Below are 26,629 nucleotides of genomic sequence, written 5' to 3'. Positions count from 1 at the left end.
ACAAACCGACACACACCCTCTTCTTTGATGCATTCAGCAACTATTTAGCAAGCACAGATTTCTCTTTAGGTATTTTCTTTTCCTTTTAAAAATCCATCCTGTAGACCTTGTACATGCCATCTTGTATGTAGATGCAATGCATTCTCTCGTCTTTATATAAAATATTACTGTTATTTTATTTTTTTGTGAAGCAGAAGATGAAGGTGACCTGTAAGCCAATATTTCAGTACTCTAAGAAAAATATCAAATTGCAAATGCTGAATCAACTGAAAGAAATCCCAGCACCACAAAGTAAATAGAAGAATAATCAATAGTACAACCATACTCTGTTTTCCCCTACCACTAGGCACTGTTAAAATGGAGCATTGCTTATTCTAGGTAACAACATTTTCAAAATTGTAAAATACAATTTGCAACTAACCATGCAGCAATTTTTCACAGGACAAATTTTATATTATATGTTACATAAAGACACAGGAAAAAAACATTACAGTACAACAAATACTATTCCTTTTACCTCTATAACATAAACCAGACAGACTGTAGGATTTCCACAAAGCATTCTCAACTAGGTTGCCCCAAAGTTACCTAACCTGCTGTTTATGGACACAGGTGTGGATGCATATTCCCATGCTTTGTGCTACTTGACTCTGGGGTATATGTCACAGCAAGGTTTTTAAACCAGATGCTCCTCCTCACATCAACATCTGTTAGGCCAGGTTTATACTTCACGTGATGAGACGCATGCTTCAGCGGACGCTACTGCTATGCAAGCATTTTACTGTTCATACTTGCACACGTACTTAATGTAAATCTGGAAGATTCCACCTGGTGGCAGTGCGAGATATCATCACGGTGAGAAAACGTTCGGTTTCGCTGTGTTGTGAATTGCCTGAAATACCTAATAAATTCCCAGGACACCTTGCCACAATATCCCTGAAAAGGATGTTTAATGATTAAATCCATCAATCCTGGGATGTGCCCATTCCTGAAAGCATCGGGCGAGAGACAATCCCTGGATGGGGCATCAGCTCATCGCAAGGTGAATACAAGAACACACATACACTAGCGTCATTTTAGTGTCACCAAATCCCCAAACCTTCATGTCTTTGGAAGGAAACCAGAGCACACTGTGGAAACCCACCAGGAAAACATGCAAACTCCAGGCAGGGAACACCAGCGACGTGACTCCCTGCAAGGCAGACCGTGCCACTACAACATGTGTAATTATTATCAGTATTCATTATTTAAATGAAGTTAACGACTTATCTGTAAAATGTAACATACATATATTAATGCATTTTATCATGAAAGTGATATCATGTATACATCTAAGGATTCTGTGCAGAGAGCTAGAATATCATAAATGTAATGTGTTCTGTGTGTGGTGATTGCTGCTTTCCGTTCAGGAGGAAGCCCCAGAAGCACGTAGTGATTAACAACTGGGTCGGTTTTAAAAAGACATTTATGACTGTCTGCTTTAATGACAAAATAAACTACGGGATTAAAGTGGACATTTCGAGTTTCCACCTTAATCACAAAATACACCTTTTCACCATGTCCTTAATTTATTTCTCTATGGCTAAAATACGCTACCATACATTCTGATGATGTTGTGCAGGTGCAAAAAAAAAAAAAAAAAAAAAAAGACGACACAGAAGATGGTATGTGAGATTTTTAAAATGTATCATGTCATTACGTTGGGGAATATGCAATGCTTGAATACAAATGCATTCGTGGTGCTTTTATATGTTGGCATTTTGCTTCACCACATCGAAGCATTCATCAAACACCAAAGCAAGCACATCGATCCCAGAGGATCCTCAAAGCAGCTTTTTGTCACTTGTAGATAGTAAACAGAAGCTCTGACGTCACATTACGACTTTTATCATACTGCGCCCCCCGACTTTTTGCTGGTATTACAACTTGTACACGTGTCACGTTAATTTCTGAGGATGTGCTCAGAGGACGAGTCAAATGAACACTGGGAACACGTGGCAGCAGTGATGCGTGCGCATACACATTCTGAGCGTGAAGTACAAACGAGCCCTTAGTCTGTTACAGCACATAGAGGCACAGTATCCCTAATTCCAGTTCCCAATACTAATGGCAAGTTCCCTTGAGATTATAGGCCATGCAAACAAAAATAAATAAAATAATGTTAGAATAATGAAATATGTACTTTAAAGTTCAAAGATATTTTTCCCCCAAAGATGTTTGTTATTTCCATGTGCCAAACTACAAAATTATATGATGTGTGAAGTTTTCAACATAAAAGTCAACATTACACAATAACTGATTAAAAAGCAACTAAAAAAGTTGCTTTTGTGTAACTACAACAATAATAAACAAACAGAAATAAAAAAAAACAAAACAGGCATTTATTTATATTTTGTAGGTATCTCCTCTATTTCCTCTAAAATCAAAGCACATTTTTCCAGTGTTTAAAAAACAACGTAGGAGAGCTGTGCATTACTTAGATATTAGGTAGTGTATATTAAACTTTTCTACACATTACCTGCTAACACTGAAATGAACACAATTTTCCAAAATGTTACTTTAGAAAAATGAAGGTTAAAAACTGTAGTTAAAGCAAGGAAAATGAGTAAATACAAATAAATGGACAGCATTTTAATATATACTGGGATTTAAGTTTAAACAAAATTTTAGCTTATTCAGTATGCTCTAGAACAAGGGTTCCCAAAGTGGTCGATATTGACCCCCTGGGGTCGATTTGAACTTTCTAGGGGTCGATAGTTTCAATGAAAAAATTTGGGGGTCAACGACAGCAAAAATAGACCCCCTTACTACTGCTATTTGTTTGTTACTTCAAAATATCTATGATTCCAATAGGTACCTAATTAAGAAGTAAAATCATTTAAAAAAAACACATTACATACCAAATTTGCGAACGAAAAGGTAAAATGTGTCATTAAAAGAGTCACACGTAAGAATGCGTGAAAATACATGTAGCACAAACATGTCTGTTCATTGTCTTATCGAACATATCAAAGCAAGTGCGGATATGAAAAACCATTGCATGTAATTAGGGGGTCGACGGTTTTAAAAGTTTTTGGTAAAGGGGTCTGCGGCTGAAAAAAGTTTGGGAACCCTTGCTCTAGAAATTCAAGGATGATTGTATCCCTAAACATTATTTGATATGAGAATGGACTTTGGACAACTGAATGGTGCAAATGCTTTCATGTTGCAAAGAATATTTTACTGCTATACTTATTTTGATAAAGTACATACTATATAAAAAGTTAAAGGTTTAAATGGAAACTTTGCACTGTATCCCTTACAAGCACTCAGAAACTGGGTATCTGGAGTTGTACCCAAGCTGATTACTCAGTGAGAAAACGGAGATACAGACCAAATGATAATAAAGTAGATATACTGAAAAACAAAGTTTTCTTCTTTCTTCGAAAAACCACAATCAAGAGGATAAAAAGAAATGTTTTTAGAAATCAAAAAAGTGAGAAATACACCATCACAAAAATACTGGAAACCATGACACTACATAGAAGAATGCTCACAAGAATTTCTGTAACACAGATGCTCTGAAGAACCTCTCCTTCTATCACCAGGTGGTCAAAGGACAACCTCTACTAGCTGGTCATTTGAATATGACCTACATTCCTGCTCTCTTTCTATCTTGGTTTCCTCTGCTACTCAAGGGAGGTAAGTGGATGTCCTAACCACTGCAGCCACAGAGTAATGCCGGAATATCTGCACTTTGGCACTCACAGTGTGTGCTTGTTGATAAGCCTACCCAAAACTGCTTGGTCAGCCAAACAAAACGCCATATAAAGCTTGATGTTGTGTTGCTGCCACGCCAATTCGTGCTTGGGAGTATTCTCCATCACTACCTCATCTACCCCAGGTAACTGGACCTTAAAACTAATTAAAAAGGAAAATAGGCTGTATCACAGTGTTTGTTTTGATTTATAACTATCACATAACCTTTTAGTCATTATATAATAACCACCTTGTCTGCGTGCTCTGCTATCTGCCTAACAGGCCAGAACTAGTTAAAAGAGGAACTTGGTGTCATCTGAACTTGCACATTAATCACAGTTTAAGGACTACAAAGATAAAATAAATATTTTACTCTAGCCCACAACCAGGGGAGGAACACTGACTGGTAGAAGGTTTGAGAACATAGGTTGTGCCAAGCCAGGACTTGTTTAAATGCAATAAGGCAGACACATGCGAATGGAACTGGCCTCTAAACTATGATGCCATATTGGTCCAAGTGATACAGTAGGGAAGAACAAGGCCAGCATAAACATAAGGTACATTCAGCAGCTAGTCATCTCTCTCTTTCTTTCTTTCCATTGAGGTGATCCTATATCAATCACCTATCAGCTCAGATCCACAACCCAAGGATGAAAGAGTCACCTGACCCTCTAGGCGCACTGCGTGCCTAGACTATTGCTTCGGCTTTTGATATATTAAGAATTGTATTTTACAGAATGCTATTCTATGATGAATGAATAAACTTCTATGAGTTGTCTTAATTTCTTTCTAATAAGCTCCATGGGGTCCATAGATAAGAAAAATGAGAAAGTACTTTAACTGTAGACACAGCCACCCCAAGTTAATCTTCACGGTTACCACAAGTGGAGCTGCAGACTACAGCTTCATCTCCGTGACAGACAGGTAAGAGTGACTTAATGGAGCAAATGTGAAAGGTTTGGGATTCTCTGGTCTACACATAGAAGGTCCTATGGTGAAAATAAAGTCAACATCAGACACTTCTATAACAAAACTTTATTTTATTTTTTTTTTAAAATAGAGGATATTGTGTTAATTAACTCTTCAGCTAAAAGATGTAATTAAACAGCAAAAGAAGCTTTTAATTAATAAACAGCCACAGTAGAGACATAGATAAGAGTATGGGCGGCATCAAGTGAAATGGAGATGAGATTTAAAACCATCCTCCATTAATAATCATAAATTTACTTCCACTTTAGTGTTACAATAACACAAATGTCCCTACTATGGGTGTAGCACAGATAAGGACATGACTTGTTGGAAATGTCCAGAAACAAATTGCTCAGTTTTAAAGTACAAAACCCTTTCTCCAATTAGTCATTATTCCAAGATCTTCTTACAAAATCTACTACAACAAAGTATTTTTTCCACAATATTTTAATAAACTAATATTAATATAAAATCTACATAAATCTAAAATGGTTCACAGTACATAAGCATGCAGGTTATTTGGATAAAGATAGGCTTTACATGAGAAAGTCACAATGCTCCTGCTGGGGAAAAAAACAAATACTTTTTCATTAAGAGTATGTTCACATAATTAAGGTGAAAACTAATCTACTATGAACAAATATTAAAACAAAACATTTACACAAAAATGCATTTTACTAAGACTATCACCAAAAACATGCATACAAAAAGAAATAAGGGCAGTATCTTAGAAATACAACAGTCTCGACATGTACATGTACAACATGTGTTCAGCAAAAGTATTCAAACCAAGACTTTTAAATGCTGCAGCATTACTAAGGACATTTACACATACTGTTCTGTTTTGAATGTGCATTGCAAACTCACCTGATCAAGAAGATAACCTTTGAAAGCAATATTTGTTATTTCAGGAGACATTTTCAGAGTCCAAACTTGAAATCTACTGCTTGCATTATATATGCAAACATCTCATGTAAATTTAAATATTTTACAAAGCACTAGAAATGTATATCTTAAAGAATTGTTATCAGATATTTTCACATATTACAATGGTGCTGAAGAACACTAATTTCTGAATAATCTTCAGATGAAATCGTAATCTTCTGGACATTACATCACCAGTTAATAGACCTCGATCCAAATTTCTAAAAGCCTGAAAATTAGCCAACAGGCAGTCTATTGTTGCCATTACTACCATTGCTACTTTTTTTCTTGGTTACAATTTGCCATAATGCTCACTGCCCCCATCTGGCAATTGTGTTCACATTATGCCTGCATTTGTTATTGGACAAGATGTATTTCTTTAAGTTTTAGATAACATTGTCACTGTCTATAAATTGGCTGTGTTGAGAGGACAATAAAATCAGTAGTATATAGCTTTTATTATTCCTACTTTGAGCAAGAGTTCTCATGTGTAGAGTAGTGACATTCATTTATTCATCTATTTCCAAATGGATGCCTGTTCTAGAAGAATATGTGCAGTGCAGGTTCAAGCTCCTGATGACAAACTGGCTCATTTTCTGGTATACTCGCAGACATATCTGGTCACTCACGCAGCCCACTTTTCAACCTAACTCCAAGTGTTTGGAAGAAATCCAGTGTCCCTGGTGGAGATTTATGCAAATATTGGAGCAATACACAAATGCCACAATATACCATAGGGTTATCGATGTAAGGCCCAAGTGATTTGCATCAGCATACAATACTATCTGATGTGCAATTATTCTAACGAAGCATGAATATTGTTACTATAGCTTTGTCAAATTTTTTTGGGAAGATTAATTTGGATTGAAGCATATGGGCTCAGACAAAATACTTTAGAAATGACTTAAGAAAACAGATGAAAAAAAATGAGATTTACATTTAGCCATTCACAATATATTCCTCCTTGTACACATGAGTAGAACATTTCAAGTTTTATTAGTAATTCTTGGTATACCCTGGAATGGATGTGTCATTACTATTAATGGTTTTATTTTCAAACTTTTTTGATATTCTGCTCAAATTATAGTCATTTGCCTTCACAGTGAAACAGTATAGAGTGCCTGTAGCAGGGCTGGGTGGGCACCTGACCTAAGACAGTGCAAATCTGGACAAAGTACTTCAGATGTTTTAAAGAAGCAGTATAAAAAAAAAAACTTGAATATATCATATATAGTTTATATATTTATAAATTCTGTGTATTTGTGTGTAGTGTTTTCTGCTCACCATCATACTTGTGTCCTTGATTTTTATTTTAATTCAAATATGCTGCATTTTTAATAACATACAGCATGCTAACAAATGGTAGTGTGATTTACACAAACAAACTATGCCCAAGTTTTTGTCCCCACATCCCATGTACTTTTGGTTAATCTGTGTTTCTAATGTAGCCCATATGTGATTGTGTGTGAGTTTGTTACGACACGGATCGTTCATTAACTGACAGAACAGATGATGCTACATGTGAAACTGTACTGCTATGCTTTAATTCCTAAGATACTGCCCAATGTAGCCTTAGTACAGGACTTCTAAAAGCAAACAGCAAGTATTGCAGAACACAAATGTTTACCTTGAGGGTGAGTACAACATTTTCTGGCTGTTCAGAAAGCAGACATGGAGAATGCGTGTAATGAAACAACATTAGTCAGAAAAAAAAAGTCAGCAGAAAGATGAAAAGAAAGAGTTAAGGACAAGACAACTGACATTACGACGATCAAAAAAATGCTTACTGAAATCGAACTGCAAGCATGGGATACTCAACACATTTTGGAAGTCACAAATACAGAATAAGCGCAAAGGACATATAAAAATGTACAAAGTAGTCTTTCTATTTCAGTTGCAATGCTGAATGTCTACGTACACATTGTTTCACAATGCAAAGAAAATTAAAGCTCTCATACATTAACAAGCAATTGAGGATAATATATCCATTAAGAGCAGATGCCAATTAAAATGAACTGCAGTACAGCTAAATAGGACATTATGTGCACAGCAGGATGTAAATTGTTTAGACACAGACACAATGAAAAGCACACAGATGACTAGATAAAGGCACACCAAACTACTCTGGGAGCAGAAGAAACAGCATCCTGGTGTGATTAAACCATACAGAAGTATAACACGGTTTAACACTGCTTTACATAAACTGAAAATAAAGACAGGCACTAAATCATTTACATAAATTAAACTTTACCATAGGATTCTCTCATCAATTACAAAACTTGTTAATTTTTTTTATTTATTACAGTGGTCTCACAGCAGCGCGACATTACCTTTTGATATTGTTGTCGAACATCTCCATATCTCTGCTGTGCTACAGAGGTGATGAGATCTGAAACAAAATTAGATTGCTTACATTAAAAGAGAATCAGTATTCAGGCAGAAAATGTTTTATGTAAAAAAAAACAGACACTTTAAAAAAAATTATTGTAAGGGTGTCTTTTCATAAATCTAGAATTATAGCAGGAAAACATCAGTAAATTATATTTTTACAAGTTTCACAAAAGACTATCACAGAGTAATTTGTTTTAGATATACCCAACAGCTCCATGTACTGTTATTTGATAACACTAAAGAAAATGATTTCAAACAGCAGCTCTGGAGTCATAACCTTTGGTTTTTGTATAGAACAAGTAGTGAAGATCAGACTTTGAAGAGTATGCTGAAAAATCATTTGGCAACACTGATTGCAAAGCAAGATTCAAAATTATCTTTGTTTTCACTGTGACAAGGCAGGGTCAGCTCTACCAGGGCAAGTCTATCTGGCAGGAACTCTCACAAGAATTTTTGTATTGTGATTTTTTTTTTAAACAAATATGACATTGAAAAATTCATTTCAGTTATCAACTTCTGAGCACAATGAATCCAAATAAAGATGAGTCAACTCTACACAATGTGAAAACTTGGAACAGTAAAGGTCATACTGCAAAGTCAAGAAAACAAATAGAATGGTACTTGAAGGGCAAAGTCAAGTCATACTTTTGTTGAAAGTAAGCATCATTTTTATTTATATTTTTATAGGTTTGAAAATGAGTGGATCAGTTGTTTTCATCTATCTCCTTAATAAAACACTCTCAGAGGTAAACATTAGTTGGTCTGCTGACAACTACTGTTTTTATTTAAACCACACTGTTAAATGGCCTGTTGGCTAAGAAATAAGAAAGGAAGTAAATAAATCTATAAAAAGCAAATAAACCAAAATGAAGGAAAAAACTAAGCAGCCTTCTTTATACTTAAAATTACAGCAGAAATAATCATGTTTTGTGCAATTGCAAAGGTGGCATGATTTTTAGTTTCTGAGAAAAGGACTAGAACAATCGATCTGTTTAAAAATAAATAGATATTAAATGCAAATACTAAAATCAAATTAGGGTGCAAACAGAAGGGAAAGCATGCATCCACTGCATCCTGTAAAAACCAACACTGGACAATTCTGACCTACAGAAGTTATCTCAACTTAAGTAATTGTGGGTTAGTCCAACCCTGCATCTCTCCTTTGGCCAGCCTACTGCAGTTCAAGCAGAACAAAGACAAAAATATATCCCAAGATACTCGCATTAGGACACCTATGGACAGGTTTGAATCAATCTGTTGGATTCAAACAAGCCCTGGAAATTCAATGTATTTGTACTTTGGAGACTGCCTAATTAACTGATGCTACACGAAAGCATAGAATGACCTGTTTTTTTGTTTTTTTTTTATCATTACACAATTAAATTGGATTGTTTGCATTCTTCATTGTCTAAATGGGAAACCAATTTACTCTCTGTAAATATTTATTTTACATTTATTTATATTATATTATATGTATATGCATTTCATTGCATTTGTAGTCTGAGTCCTGACCTGATTGTATGGGTGGTTAATTACCAGGTAACGCATGTGGTTGGTCTTCCATTTGGAAAACATCCGCCACAGGGCCATCTTCAGTTGCGAGAAGCAGATCATGGAGTGTTGCATAGTTTACTGTCAAATAATGCAAAGAGTACATGACACGTGTTTTGCCCTTATTTGGGTTCATCAGGCGTACACACTCTACTGCTCCCCTTGCGGGGATCGATCCTCGGATGTCAGCATCAGATACAAAGTCCCTTTACGCTGTGCCACGGTGTGAAGTTTGTTTATTTGACAGCCTGTAGATCGGAGTAATTACATTCATTGCATTCGTAGTCTGAGTCCCGACCTGACTGTATGCATTATTTGACAGTAAACTATGCAATATTATATTATATATACAGTGGAACCTCGGTTTGCGAGTAAGTTGGTTTACGAGTGTTTTGCAAGACGAGCAAAAATTTTTAATAAATTTTCACTTGATAAACGAGCGAGGTCTTGCAGTATGAGTAGTTTGTCTGCTGAGCGTCATGTGATCACAACTGAGCTGATGGTTCTTCTCTCTCTCTCACTGCGGGATTGTAGGCAATCGTCTCCTATTCTCCGTCTGAGTCAGCGTGCCTCACTCATATAGTCAACACCCATACGAGCATATAGTGTTTACTACAGCATTAGCATTGTTACTGTGTGCACGCGCGCGCTCGTGTGTGTGTGTGTGTGTGTGCTCGCGCGTGCGCGCGCTTGTGTGCTGTGACGTGCGAGTCCCCGTCTTGCACCCTAAAACATGAAGCCGAGTCTCAGTACTTTAGCAACAAAAGCTTTATTCAGCTTGAAACAGCAACATCGCGGTTATTTATACACAGACACAGCAGTCAGGCAGGGCCCTGCACATTTATAATGTTCCTTGTTCCTTGTATCACCCATTGACGGCAGGCGCTTATAGCATGTCCGCAATCTTTTCGGATTCACTTTTACGGAGAATTGCTACAGTGCTGGGAGACTGCGATTGCTTTGGGACGCTCTTCAGCGTGTCATCCCGTTCGGTGCAATCCCACAAGAGTTTAGAAACTCACTCACACCAGCCATGATTCTTTTCAAAGGTAAAGTGCAAGTTAATTTGTTTTATGTATTTTTACTTTATATTTTGCATTAATCATTTTTATATGAATAGTTTTGGGTTGTGGAACAAATCATCTGAGTTTCCATTATTTCTTATGGGGAAATTCACTTTGATATACGAGTGCTTTGGACTACGTGCACGTTTCCGGAACGAATTATGCTCGTAAACCGAGGTTCCACTGTATATATGTATATATTATATATAAAATCCTAAGCCTAAAAGTGCAACAATTTTACGTGATGTTTTATGTGACTTTTTGTCACTCTTTAAATCAGGCTTATTTTAAAACTTACATATATATGTTTGGTATCATTCTTTTCAGAATTTATCAAACTTTAATGTGATGTTGTTATATTTTCAGATTCTTATTCCGTTTTTAAATTATAAACTATAAAATATCAAGAACTCACGTCCCACGAGATGAGACTTTGTGCCAAGAGATTTAACCACACCCGGGGCTGAAAATAAAAGACAAAGAGTAGATGACAAAGTCAGCTGCTGTACAGGCTTTTAAATGTTCGAAGCGCCACGCAGCAGCAGGATTTGTTTCCCATTGTATCACCGTTTAAGAGGGGGTTTCAGAGTAGCGACCTCACCTCCATGGGGTGCGTTCAGCCCCCCCCCTTCACAACACAAGCAGCAGAGATGCGAAGTGGCTGGCACGTAGCGCAGGCAAGGAGGGTTGGTGAGCGAAGTGAGCAGGGGGTAAACCCCCTTGTATATATACACACACATATACATATATATTGTCACACACATGCACATGGGAGACCGCTAAAGGAGTCAAAAGAAGATAATTCCATGCCAGGCCAGGGGGTGGCACAGTGCAATAATCCTTTCTCTGTTATTCCTGCAGATCAGACATGAGAAATTCTTCCTGGGCCTGATGATGTCACTTCCCCTGACCGACCTTAAAACCCATCTTTCCTCTGTTAATCAGTTCTGTTTTGCACTCAATCTATACACAACTGTGCAGCCTATTTTTTCTTTTTGCAGCCAAATCTCAAGTATACAAGTGGTTGCTGAAAACCTTTTTGTGCATGTGAAGGCTGATTATTTTACTATATTATATTATATATATACAAATACAAAGAGTACACGTAATGTGCATCACCTTAATTGGGGCTCATCAGGTGTACAAGAGATGCAATGCTGGGGTTGGTATACTTGCGTCAGAAAATGGGGCAGACAGAGCAAAGTATGAGAAGAGTGCGAGTGTGTGTGTTGTAGTCGTTAAAGCCATTTTTGGTAAATGATAGACAGATATAGTGTACGTAAAAGGTCAGATTTGGGACTGCTTGATTGTGTTGACATGTTGGCTGGGGTGGTGGGGGGTGGAGGTCATTGCAGTGGGTACTGCTTTGAACAGACACGTTTGAGCAAGTGCTGATGGTTATGAAGGAGTTTCATAATAGATAACTTTTATACTTGTGTTATTCTAATGAAAACTAAGAACTTAATTTCTCATTTATAGCTCACTTCTAATTACATATTCCTTAAAAATAAAAAAACACACATAATTGAAGGCTGTACAAACACATTGTCATTATTAAAAAGGAAAGGCATCGGATTAAGTTTTTTTTTTTTTTTTTTTTTTTTAAAGAAAAAAAAGGTAGCAAGAAATCATAGTTTCGGAATTTGCTGGGGTCCATCCAAGGAGGGCATTCTCTTATGGAGACACTCAAAAAGCAAGTACAAATCCATACTCCTTTATGACAATGAATTCATGTAACAGTACATCCAGTGATCTGCAATATTTATTCTATATAAAACACTGTTAAAACAACAGATGTTTTAACAGACAATATTTTTATATTTGAAATTGAAAGATATTTGAGGAGGCAGCACGGTGGCGCAGTGGGTAGCGCTGCTGCCTCGCAGTTGGGAGACCTAGGGACCTGGGTTCGCTTCCCGGGTCCTCCCTGCGTGGAGTTTGCATGTTCTCCCCGTGTCTGCGTGGGTTTCCTCCGGGCGCTCCGGTTTCCTCCCACAGTCAAAAGACATGCACGTTAGGTGGATTGGCGATTCTAAATTGGCCCTAGTGTGTGCTTGGTGTGTGGGTGTGTTTGTGTGTGTCCTGCGGTGGGTTGGCACCCTGCCCAGGATTGTTTCCTGCCTTGTGCCCTGTGTTGGCTGGGATTGGCTCCAGCAGACCCCCGTGACCCTGTGTTCGGATTCAGCGGGTTGGAAAATGGATGGATGGATTTATATTTGAGGAGAGATATGAGAATTAAATCTTTAACAAGTAAAATTTCTTATAGTTGTTTTATGATTTACCCAGAAAATCACCTTCTCAAATGTTTGCTCACAAGAGCTGAAATGTCAAATCAACACTTTACACCATATGTAATTCATATCCTCTATCTATCTATATAGTCTTCATCAAATTTTGACACATTTAATACAAAAAGGGGTTAAATAAGATACAGTATTTTGTTTAAGGATGAGCATACTAATATAGTTCTCAATATCCAGATATTTCATATTTTTATTCCAGCTTACTGCAGATAAAAGGTTTCAACTTGATGTCTTAACTTAATATCTTCTTATCCAAGTTCATTTTGCTTGTTTTTTGGGCGTACATTGGTTGGATGTTATGATCTGACAATATTCCACACTTACAATAATTTAAACTCGGCTCAGTAATAAACAGTAAACCGTAAGAAAACTGAATTTATATACACAAATCAAAAAAAAAAAATCAGCATTACAACTAATTCTGAGATATAGCACATGTAACACTAAGTACACATGCAACACATGCATGCAACTTATTGTAATAGCTACAGCATGGACATGAATTAACAGAAGGTTAAAAGGATTTCTTACATTAAGATCGTCTACAGAAGCAATGACTTATTATACTAACACATCTTGCTGTCTTCTCCTTATGTAAATGCTTAGCATCTGTTCATCTGGCACCTGAGGTACACAGCAATCCTGCGCCTTCTCAGACTTGTTTACCTCAATAACATTTCTTTCAGTTTTGCTTAAAGTCAAAATAAATTGCTAGCAGGAATCTTAAAACCAAACGTTGAGGTATTGAACTTGCATAAGTATTCATATTTCCTTGTGCCACTTTTTCCCCACAATAACAAATTTTAATCTTTTCAAGGGCACATCAACCAGTTATTTCACTCTAATGTCTCTTATAATGTATTTATTTGCTCAGGACAGTACTATACTGTGTCACATCAGACTGAATACAAATAAACATTGATAAAATATGAAATTAACAAGAATTACTTGAGTTTACCAAACTCTGCAAACATCTCAGAAAACACTAGAACTATACAGGTTTGGTTCCCAGTATATTTTATTCAAATTAACAAGGTCAACTGTTTAGCTGAAAGAGGTGAGCTAATGGTGCACATTAGAACACTCTAGACGAGAACAGGCCATTCAGCCCAGCAAAGCTCGCCAGTCCTATCCACTTATTTCTTCCAAAAAAACATCGAGTCGAGTTTTGAAAGACCCCAGCGTCTTACTGTCTACCACACTACTTGGTAGCTTATTCCAAGTGTCTATCGTTCTTTGTGTAAAGAAAAACTTCCTAATGTTTGTGTGAAATTTACCCTTAACAAGTTTCCAACTGTGTCCCCGTGTTCTTGATGAACTCATTTTAAAATAACAGTCTCGATCCACTGTACTGATTCCCTTCTTTTGCTTAAACTGTATAGGCTCAGCTCTTTTAATCTTTCCTCATAATTCAACCCCTGTAGCTCTGGAATCAGCCTAGTCACTCTTCTCTGGACATTTTCTAGGGCTGCTATGTCCTTTTTGTGGCCTGGAGACCAAAACTGCACACAGTACTCAAGATGAGGCCTCACCAGTGCATTATAAAGCTTCAGCAGAACCTCCTGTGACTTGTACTCCACACACCGTGCTATATAACCTAACATTCTGTTAGCCTTCTTAATGGCTTATGAACACTGTCGGGAAGTTGATAACTTAGAGTCCACTATGACTCCTAAATCCTTATCAGAAGGTGTACTCTCGATTTTCCGACCGCCCATTGTGTATTCAAAACTAACATTTTTACATCCTACGTGTAATAGTTTACATTTACTGATATTAAATTTCATCTGCCACAACTCTGCCCAAGCCTGTATGCTATCCAAGGCCTTCTGTAATTATATAACAGATTCTAAATTATCTGCTAATCCACCATCTTGGTATCATCTGCAAACGTAACCACCTTGTTACTTATATTCCTCTCTAAATTATATATTTATTAAAAATAGCAGCGGCCCTAGCACTGACCCCTGTGGAACACCACTCTTAACATCGGCCAATTCTGAAGAGGTTCCTCACACCATCACCCTCTGCTTCCTGTGTCTGAGCCAATTCTGCACCCATCTAAAAACATCACCCTGAACTCCCACGTCTTTTAATTTGATGCCCAACCTCTCATGTGGCACCTTATCAAATGCTTTCTGAAAGTCCAGATAAATAATATCATATGCTACACTTTGATTGTATCCTTTTGTTGCTACCTCATAGAATTCCAGAATGTTAGTAAAACACAACCTCCCTCTTCTGAACCCATGCTGACTGTTCAGAATAACTCCTGTCCTTGCCAGGTGTTGCTCAATCTTATCCTTAATAACTCCTTCCATTTATTTTCCTGTGATTCATGTTAAGCTTACTGGTCTATAGTTGCTTGGATCTGCCCTGTCACCCTTTTTATATAATGGGATGATATTTGCCATTTTCCAGTCCTTTAGAATCTCTCCAGTGCGCAGTGACTTCCTAAAAATATGTGTCAAGGGTTTATATATGTACTCACTAGCCTCCTTAAGAATTCAAGGGTAAATATTATCTGGTCCTTGTGATTTGTTTGATTTCATCTTATTTAATCTGAGCAGCACTTCTCCCTCTACAATTTCCAAATCCCTCAGTACTTCCTTAGTAGTCTCGTTTACCTCTGGGAGTTTATCCACTTGCTCACTTCTAAACACCTCAGAAAAATGTAAGTTTAGGGCATCCGCTATTTCACTGTCTGTATCTTTTAATCCCCCTTTACTATTTCTGATGCACTTGACCTCCTTCTTGACTGTTCTTTTACTACTAAAATACTGAAAGAATCTCTTAGGGTCGGCTTTCACCTTATCTGCTATATTCCTCTCCAACTGTCTTTTAGCCTCCCCGATATCCCTCTTGATGGTTGCCCTCATGTTCTCATATGCTCTACGATTCATTTTGCAGTCATTAGTCTTACATGCCTTATAAAGCAGTTTTTTCCTTTGCAACTTCTTTTTTAAATCTTTATTAATCCACCGTGGGTTTTTTTTTTTAGTTTCCTATTAATTCCAAATTTAGGTATGTATCTGTCCTGCAATAGATGTAAAATATTTTAAAACCTGTTCCACTGCTCCTTGACTGTATCAACACTTAAAAGCTTATCCCAGTGTATCCTACTTAGACATTGTCGCATCTACTCAAAATTAGCCCTACCAAAATTCAACTTAACAATTTTAGTCTTGCATCTGCACTCTTACAAAATACTGAGAATTGTATTACATTATGGTCACTTGACCCTAGTGGTTCAATCACCTCTACACCCTCAATTCTATCCTGATTATTACAAAATACTAAATCCAGACAGGCTTCCCCCCTTGTTGGTGCTTTAACATGCTGTGTTAAAAAACAGTCACTGACCCAACAGGGTGACCGGAGGAGCAGTTTGGAAATATGATTATTAAAAAAATTGATTTTTTTTTTAAAACAATAACAACCCAAACAAATGGCAAACACAATTAAGACCAACTTTTAGCAAAGTCTGGAGCTGGAATAACAGCAGTATTATACAGACCACCTTAGAGCCCTGACCTCAACTTGACTAAAATTGTGTGGGATCACTTGGACATGGAAAAGAACAACAAACAGCCACAGTGAAAGAACGTCACGGACATTCTTGTTGTTTATTATTGTATATTTATTTTCACAAACATATAAACACTTACTGACTAGATAGCATGTTTTAAAAATAGGTTTCTTGGGTGGCTTAAGATTTTTGTTTTGCATACAGCACTAGGATGATGTTTGTTATGAATGGTTCTATAAAATCAATGATGGAATAGGTTGTCAGCAAACATAAGAATATAATAACAAACATAAGAAGAAAACACGAATGAATGCAATCCATAAAGAAAATATGTCATTAGCGCTCCTCTCTTTTCTACTAGATCTTTCTCATAGTACTAGTATGGGAAGGGGTTACTCTTATCTACTGGACCTAAAATTATCTATTACTGTTTATTGTTTATTTCTTACATTTACTTGTTTAATAAACATTTGATAAGAAAACAAGAAAGCAGTCAAAGACTCAACAAGGGGATTTCCTAATTTGCAATGTAACTTTGCTAACTGCCATAAAATTATTTTCCGCCCTTATCTGGTCAGTATTATAAAATAACTCTCATATGTTTGTGGTAATCATTGTGTGTATAGTGCCTTATTATAGTACTTACATTGTATTTTTGAAATAAAACTGATGATATCCATTGTGGCACACGGCTGGGGGTGGTACCCAGCCGGGACGCCCAGGAGGACCAGAGGAGGGCTCACGCATCCTCCAGACCACAAAGGGGCGACTGCCCTGGTTTCTATGGGGGCCACGGGTACAAAGCTTTGAAGCTCAACCCTGTAGAGGCCAGTGGTCACCGCCAGGGGGCGCTCCAATGCCTGGAGAGCCCTGGACTCCAGCACTTCCACCACACCAGGAAGTGCTGGGGGGAAGAGGAGCAGGGACACCCGGAGTGCTTCCGGGGATACAGCCGGCACTTCCGCCACACTGGGGCGTGTCGGTGGAGGATTGCCGGAGCACACCTGGAGCACATCCGGGGGACAATAAAAAGGGGCTGCCTCCCTTCATTCAGGGCTGGAGTCGGGTGGAAGAGGACGAAGTCTGGGAGAGGAAAGATGCGGCCTGAAGAGACGAGGCAGATTGTGGGTTGGCCTGGACTGTTGTGGTGATTGGTGCTGCGGCACTGGGTTTGTGCACTTTATTAATGTAAATAAACGTGTGTTGGACTTTAAAATGATTTCCGTCTGTCTGTGTCCGGGCTGCTTCCCACACCATATATTATTAGCCATTTACGTAAGGAGAAATTATAGTTAGTGACCTATTGCAGTAACCTGCACCATTTGTCATCAGCAAATATGCCTCTCTAGTATTCAACTCTTTGATCACAAATGGACAATCTATGTGAAAATCATGAAACCCTGCCTAACCACGCTGTGTGCTACTCCCTATCACACAACAGTACAGCTGTTACATGCAGGCTTTCTTTTCCTGCACTTTTCTAACATTTTTGAAGGCTGTTAATCTTTCAGACACAGTAATGTACACATGACAAATAAATATCAACATTTTATATTATAGTGTACATGCACTGGCCATGTCTGTTTTTTATATTCTAGTCTCCAGTCAATTCATTATTTATAATCGCTTCATTTTAAATGAAGAAATATGAATCAACAATACACACAGTCTTTAAATGCCATGCAGCAACATTTTACTCAGACAGTATCTGGTGATTCTAACAAAATAGTAAAAGTGTGAAAATATAACTGCATCCCACTCTGGCTTTTATGTGGTTGTTTGGCACAATCATGTGCAATTACCCACCGTTACCAGTCAGTACAGAACTGCAACCGTGACTTCACAGCAGTATTTAAAAGGCAGACAGACCAGCAGGAACAGTGTCAGTTAAAACACGCAAGTTAAACATAAATTAACTGGCTGTGAAACCTGACACATACTTGCACATAAACATAAGCAAATAACTGTCCTTTCATATTGTAGGTGGTGGCTGCACAATTTTCTTATGTGTACTTGCTACTCCTCAAAAATATCCCCACATATCACTTGCTGCAAAAAATATACAAAAAAATGGAGGTGTGTGGACAATTCTCTGGGAGAGTGAGGTCATCCATTTTAATATACTGGAATTTTGTCTACATATTTGTTGATCTGAATGCATGGAAAGTTTCAACCAAAATAATTGCTTGAAAAACATCAATGATCCCTGCATACTGAAATTTCACTGCGCTCCTCAGCAGTGATATAAACAAGGGCCACAAAGTCTAACTGATTTTACTGATATGTTGTAATTACCTGTGTAATGCAATGCAAATGATGAATTACATAACTAGACAGACAGACAGACAGGCAGACCAACACTTCTAATCTATTGATCAATCAATCTTTATTTGCCTCCAGGGGAATATTTGTTTTTTTTACAGAAGCTCTATGGACAGACAGACAGACAGACACTATTGTCTTACCACAAAAGTATGAACAGTGCCTTGTGGACTTCTGTGACATGTATTTTCTGAAATTCTTTCCTAAATGTTTATAGGGCTCTGTCTGTTTAAATTTTCCATTTCAAACAGCTTGAGTTTTCAAACAGTCTTTTTTATATTCAGATGTGCTCAGGGTACAACAGTCTGGTCTGTGTTTAAATTTGTTTTTTTTCCCCCACACAAAGAAATGTTTGGATGGTGTCATCAGTGTTCTCTGCACATTCATTTGACCCCCTATTGCAATCCACAGTAGCCAGCCACTGCTAGACCATGCACCATATTAACACTTACCTCATGTGGCAGTAACTGTAATGAACTGCTACACTAGCTAAAGTGAGTTATATACGCTTCCATGAATTTCAGCATATCGTCAGATTTCTAAGCTGCAAATATGTAACTTTTAAGTTTAAACATCTTTTACAGTAAAAAGCAAGTAAAGACAATTAAGCATGATCACCCGACTTGTAGCAATGTTCAAATAGGTGGACTCAATACAACTACAATAGAAAATGATCAATAATGTTTTTTTTAATATAAAGTTTCTGCCAACTTTCTATGGGCTCATCCCTGTACCTCGCCAAACCATCCTCATTCTCATTTGCAGCACTAAAATTAGGTCTCCGCTGCTCTACTTTGTTGGGTCCTGCAAGTGTACATGAAAGAATACAATATGATTTTGGTCAGCCTATCGTGTGTTTCTCTGTGAAAATTTCCTAATTACACTTACAGGGCTGTAGTGCTGCAGGCGCTTCCTGATGTAGACTAGTGCAAGGCCACATAAAGCTTGAGAGGTTACATGATATTGTATTCAATCCTGTAAGGCACAGGGAGGTAGTCAAGATGCAACAGAACAAAGCTTAATGTTGAGGAACTGAAAGTGGACTTCCACAGCAGAGTTTCGAACCTGCTGAAGCCAAGTCAACAGAATAGAAGTTGCAACTACCAATATAGAGTTGCAGCAGTCAGTGCAGGAAGAAATGAAACCATGGGCAAGCTTCTCTGTATCAGAAGAGAAGATGAGCATGCAAAACAAGGTTATATTGTTGTGGTGGTGGTAGAAGGAAGAAACTTTCTAAATATGACTTATGTGAGTTGAATAAGAAAGGCAGAATCTGCTAACTAAAATGAACTTAAAATACATCTCTTCAGGGAATTGCTTGATTTAAAAGTGACATTCTTACCTTTTTTCTTGGTTGGCAGTGTCTGTCTGATTGTTCATGATGGTACAGGTTATCACAAATTACGTTGTTTATGATCTTTAAGTATTTTGCATGATATTTCTGTTTATTGCATCTTTTTCCAACCTAGACCTTTTGAGTCTCATTAATTTTGGACCTTAAAATTTTGATACTGGTTTCCATCAAGTATTGTTTCCTGAGCTTTTTATGTGTTTCTACAATTATTACTATACCCTTTTGAATAATTTTGAAGTACTTTGAATATAGGAAGGTGCTAAAAATTACATGCACTATTATTATCATTATTACTACAATAACACATTTCTATAAAGCACTTATTGCTTAATTAAACCTATATTATACACATGCTCTCTGCCCCAGTTTATTAAAATCGTTGCTCATTTAATATGATGCATGCCTTGAAGGAATTTACTATTCAGAGGCCAAAATTTAGGCTCTGAATTATCTAATTATACATCTAGTCAATTTTAGATGCACTACTAGCCATAAGGCATGTCTCAGAGGAATAAGAGTCACACATTTCTCACAGAAAAATGAACATATGACATACATTAAGAATCACAGAACACTAGAAAGATGCAAATGGCTCCGACCATGTTCCATTTGAGATGATCTAAAACTTTTATTGATGCAAAGTAAATGTTGCAGTAAGTGCATAAATAATTTGTGGGAAAATAAAAGATGAGCATGGAATAGTAGTTATTTCCATGAAGACCTGTTAGGTACTGTTCCTCTTCTTTGTACCAGAGAGTAAAATCTAAAAATGAATAAGTGAGTATAATTAACTAGGCCAGGGCTAACCAAACCTGAAATAATCACAAAAAAAAAAGCAAGGAATGTTGGCTTTATGAGATTATGAAGCTAAAGTTTTTTGTTTTTTTTTTCTCCAGATAAACACAATAAGAATCAAAAACTAAATGGTGCATTTCTTGTTAAAGGTGTCATTTCAAATATTGACCTCTGATATATAAAATGTTTATTACAAACTCTGCCAAATGTGTAATTTTTAAAGCAATGCTGGCTACTTCTCTATTATACACATATGATTCTAAGTTAACATTGCTATTCCTGTTCTATTTTTTAAGTCTCTTACTACAAAATTAAAACAAGTATTGCTCACGGGCATGTATAATGCTTTGTACAGAACTGGCACTGAAACATGGTGTACAGACAAAACTAGAAACGAGTATACACAAAAAAAAAATTCAGATGCATAATATTGTGCTTAAGCAAAGTTCTGCATATTTTCTCTTTATAAATCCCAATCAATGGGAGTTTTAATGCACATGCACAAGCCTTCAGCCCTACCCTGACACCCCCCAGAATTTGCAAATCAATATAAATAGCCCTTTCGTTTAGTGTTTTGTTAAAAGACAACTGCAAAAGCACATGTAAAAAAATAATTCCTGTGAATGTGAAATGGTAGTCTGCTCAGTGAAGTAGAGGCATTGAAAAACATACTATTCAGTTTCTTAAACAGTGGTATTAGCAACAAAAGGAAATTGATGGAGTGGCACAGTGTGGTGCAGGCACTCAAAAGTTCAAGATCAGAAAGTCGCAAAGTGTCCAAAATAAAAAAAGTGGTTGAATATCAAAGTCGATGTTGAAAATGCGAGTTGCAGCCCATCATCTGAGGTCAACACCACTAGAGAAGGTGGCCGAAATTCCAGGGCTCAAACCACTTGAGCAGCGAGCCGCTACAATTGTTGGTGAGACACTGAAAATCAGCATTTTATCAGAAGGTATGGGGAGTTTTCATTTTTCTTTCGCTTACCCATACTTGTGTAAATAATATGCATGTTTAATAAGACAAACAAGCAGGCAGCAAATGCAGTATTACTGTTCTGTTTCTGACAAAATTTCAAAAGGTGACACCCATGCCAAGGACGTGACTCCACACAGTGATAGTGCTGCTGCGCACACACCAAATCCCCCGACCCTTGGAAACTGCCAGATGACCATCTCGCCCTGTGCTGATGGACCCTGTTCTTCTTCTTCTTCTTCTTTCGGCTGCTCCGGTTAGGGGTTGCCACAGCAGATCATCTTCTTCCATATTGTTATGTCCTCTGCAATCTTGTTCTGTTACACCTATCACTTGCATGTCCTCTCTCACCACATCCATAAACCTTCTCTTAGGCCATCCTCTTTTTCTCTTGCCTGGCAACTCTATCCTTAGCATCCTTCTCCCAATATAATCAGCATCTCTCCTCTACACATGTCCAAACCAACACAATCTTGCCTCTTTGACTTTGTCTCCCAACCTTCCAACTGGAGCTGACCCTCTAATGTACTCAGTTCTAATCCTATCCATCCTCGTCACACCCAGTGCAAATCTTAGCATCTTTAACTCTGTCACCTTCAGCTCTGCCTCCTGCTTTCTGGTCAGTGCCACCATCTCCAACCCATATAACATAGCTGGTCTCACTACCGTCCTGTAGACCTTCCCTTTCACTCTTGCTGATATCTGTCTGTCACAGATCACTCCTGACACTCTTCTCCACCCATTCCACCCAGCCTGCACTCTCTTTTTCACCTCTTTCACAATCCCCATTACTTTGTACGGTTGATCCCAAGTATTTAAACTCATCCACCTTCGCCAACTCTATTCCCTGAATCCTCACCATTCCACTGACCTTCCTCTCATTTACTCACATGTATTCTGTCTTGTTCCTGCTGACCTTCATTCCTCTCCTCTCTAGAGCATATCTCCACCTCTCCAGGGTCTCCTCAACCTGCTTCCTACTATCGCTACAGATCACAATGTCATCAGCAAACATCATAGTCCACGGGGACTCCCGTCAAGTCTCGTCTGTCAACCTGTCCATCACCATTGCAAATAAGAAAGGGCTCAGAGCCGATGCCTGATGTAATCCCACTTCCACCTTGAATGCAAATCACTCCTACCGCAGACCTCACCACAGTCACACTTCCCTCCTACATATCCTGTACAACTCTTACATACTTCTCTGCTACTCCCGACTTCCTCATACAATACCACAACTCCTCTCGAGGCACCCTGTCATATGCTTTCTCCAGGTCCACAAAGACACAATGCATCTCTTTCTGGCCTTCTCTATACTTCTCCATCAACACCCTCAGAGCAAACATTGCATCTGTGGTTCTCTTTCTTGGCATGAAACCATACTGCTGCTCACTAATCATCACCTCCCTTCTTAACCTAGCTTCCACTACTCTTTCCCACAACTTCATGCTGTGGCTCATCAATTTTATTCCCCTGTAGTTATTACAGTCCTGCACATCCCCCTTAATCTTAAATATCGGCACCAGTGCACTTGTCCACTCCTCAGGCATCCTCTCACTTTCCAAGATTCCATTAAACAATCTGGTTAAAAACTCAACTGCCATCTCTCCTAAACTCCTCCATGCTTGTGTAGGTATGTCATCAGGACCAACGGCTTTACCATTCTTCATCCTCTTCATAGCTGTCCTTACTTCCTCCTTGCTAATCCGTTGCACTTCCTGATTCACTATCTCCACATCATCCAACCTCTTCTCACTCTCATTCTCATTATTCATCAGCCTCTCAAAGTCCTGTTTCCATCTGCTCAACACACTCTCCTCGCTTGTGAGTACATTCCCATCTTTATCCTTTATTTCCCTAACCTGCTGCACATCTTTCCCAGCTCGGTCCCTCTGTCTAGCCAAGGGGTCCTCAATCACAGTCCTGGAGGGCCGCAGTGGCTGCAGGTTTTTGTTCTAATCCGGTTGCTTAATAAGAAGCACTTATTGCTTAAGTAACACTTCTGCTTCACTTTAGTTGTCTTGTTGGGCATATGCACAAACAACATTCATCATCATACCTCCAATTTCCAGCTTCATAATCATTACTCTGTCTGACACTCTTTTCACCTCCAAAACACTCTTGACATACTGTTCCTTCAGAATAACCCTATACCATTTCTCCTCCTATTCACACCATGATAGAACAATTTGAATCCACCTCCGATCCACCTGGCCTTACTCCCCTTCCATTTAGTCTCTTGCACGCACAATATACCAACCTTCTTTCTCTCCATCATATCTGCTAACTCTATCCCCTTACCAGTCATACTGCCAACATTCAAAGTTCCTACCCTCAGTTCCACTCTCTTTACCTTCCTCCTCTCTCCTGCCTCCGGACACATCTCCCCCCTCTTCTTCTCCTTCGGCCAACAGTAGCCCAATTTCCACCAGCACCCTATTGATTACTGGTGGCGGTCATGGTTAATCCAGGGCTCGACCGATTCGGTATGGAAATTTTGTATCGTTGTCCGCATATTGATTTGGCAAAATTTTACACCGGATGCCCTTCCTGACGTAACCCTCCCCATTTATCCAGGTTTGGGACTGGCATGAAGAAACACACTGGTTTGTGCATCCCCTGTGGCTGGGTTGCATCACCTGTGGATGACGAACGCTGTTCTGAAGTTACAAAATGCAACACTGGATGCTGTAAGAGATGTGGAGAAAGGAATTAAGGAATATAAATGCTGCACTATGTGATTCTGAACACACATTAAATGAATTGGTTAAAAAATAAATGCTGCATCTGATTACCTATTTTAACATTCTTTCTGTTAATCACATTCAAACAAAGTTGTAACGCTGTCAGATTGGGCTGATAATTTAGTGGGTCAGGGTCAGGTTCATCATACCTCATCTATTAAGGTATCGGCAAGCCACGATTGTGTGCCACATTATTTAGCATGCCAATGCTTGCACAATGTGACACAATGTCTGTGGACTATACAGCAGTGATCCACTAGTCTTATCCAGGCAGCACCAACAGCCCTTAAGCTGCCATATAATATATTTTACTGCCGCCCAAGGCAGAGATTGAAGGTCATTATAACATAACTCTTGTTCAGTCAGTGCGTTGGCTGGGTGGGTGAGAAGCCATGTTTTCAGCATTATAACACTGTGTGCAGTCAACCGCTATGTTTATATTTGGAAAACCAGATGTTGCTGTACTTTGATGTTTGTCTGTTCAACCACAGTATACGGAAATATTATATATTGGGATGACAAGTAGATAATATCATCCCATGGTCAGCCAGTTCATGTTGAAAAGCTCCTGTGGCTAAAAACCAAAGGGTAGAAAGAACTTGCTGCAAAGGAACACGTAGGGCATCATTCCTCAATGTCTGCCTTCATAAAGCCGGCTCCATTTCAGCACACAGCTCCAAGAAGATACCTCTTGGAAATCTGAATCGACTTCGCCAACAGAAACCACATGCCAATATGCACTGCTCTGTAAAGGTCTGAACAAAAGCATCAGGTAATGAGTTTCAGGGTTCCTGGTAGAACATCTAAACTCCAGGGTTGATCTAGGTGGTGTTCGATCACTCAGACCTCTCAAGATGTTTCAAACCTTTTTTTTGGTATTGAATGTTTGATTTTAATAAAATCAATTAAATCAAATACAAAAAAATGATGGTGACTAAGCAGAACCGTTTTTATACTACACTGTGTATAAAAAAAGTATACTTCATATACATAACTGTAATAGACTTATTACCGCAGGTGAAAACATCATTAAAGCACACTACAGGCTATAAACATTACACTAATCCGACATTATGTGAAAGTCAGAAGAGCATAAGTTTCACATAATAATTACTCCAAGTAGTAGAATCAACAAATTAATCAATAATTGTGTTAAGTACAAACACTAATGCAAAACATTTCACAAAATTCAAATTCCTTGGTTTTTATGTCACAATACCAGAATGTCTGTATTCAGCACGAATACCAATGAAGATATACAAAACTCGACACCTTTTCATACCACAACAAAAACAGAAATACCATTCAATGGCTTTTTCTTAAAGTACCTCCATTTATTGAAGTGAACATTATTATGCCTTTATCTGTAATACAGTGCTAAATATGTAAATACTAAAAGTAACAACAGCTTTAAAATACCTGTATATTCATCAAGTAGTTACCCAACTATCACTTAAGTAAACTTTTTTTGGGAATTCATAAACATCAAAATTCAATGCAAAGGTTAAATTTCAATATGGGGCAGAGATGGGGACCCCCACAGTGCTACAACAAATTGGGTTTATAATCTCAGGGGGATTTTCAGTATATTGTTTATTAAAAAATTATATTAATAAGGAGATATACCTTTTTCTTCGAAGCACTGAAACACTAAATTAATTTTATTTTGGTATTAACACATGGAGCTGTTCATGTCATTCCCAGTGCAGACAAGTCTAATAGACACTTCATTTGAATCTTGTGTCAATATTTATGTGCTACAGTTAAACTGCTCTTAGTGTTGCCAGTCCCACAGTCCTATATGTGTAACTGATGCGTGAGGTCCCCCGCCACGATCCATGACACTGAACTGTATACACTAGCTAGAAAATGGACAATGGACAGATGCTTGGATGGATGGACTGCTGTAGAAGTGTTTACTACACTCAGAATGAATGCAAAGCTTCTGTTCATTTATTAAGACAAGTTAAAC

At 38.0% G+C, this 26,629-nt stretch overlaps 1 protein-coding gene across 11 annotated transcripts in view; it reads right to left on the bottom strand.

Annotated features, from left to right (window-relative positions):
* LOC114651810 (prominin-1-A-like) overlaps nt 1–26,629 on the bottom strand; it is a 273,810-nt gene that overhangs the window by 124,633 nt on the left and 122,548 nt on the right. For 7 of the 11 annotated variants that reach the window (XM_051928258.1, XM_051928264.1, XM_051928267.1 and 4 more), the window contains exons 3-4: nt 7,962–8,020; nt 7,259–7,285 (exon numbers count right to left, since the gene is read on the bottom strand). In XM_051928258.1, the coding sequence (XP_051784218.1) occupies nt 7,259–7,285; nt 7,962–8,020 (86 nt within the window). The remainder of the gene's footprint in view (nt 1–7,258; nt 7,286–7,961; nt 8,021–26,629) is intronic. The other 4 variants (XM_051928261.1, XM_051928263.1, XM_051928266.1 and 1 more) reach the window with 1 other exon arrangement.

This window comes from Erpetoichthys calabaricus, chromosome 5 (genome assembly GCF_900747795.2).
Source record: "Erpetoichthys calabaricus chromosome 5, fErpCal1.3, whole genome shotgun sequence".
Lineage (NCBI taxonomy): Eukaryota > Metazoa > Chordata > Cladistia > Polypteriformes > Polypteridae > Erpetoichthys > Erpetoichthys calabaricus.
The sequence above is the reverse complement of the archived record's forward strand: the minus strand, read 5'-3'. Positions and strand labels throughout refer to the sequence as shown.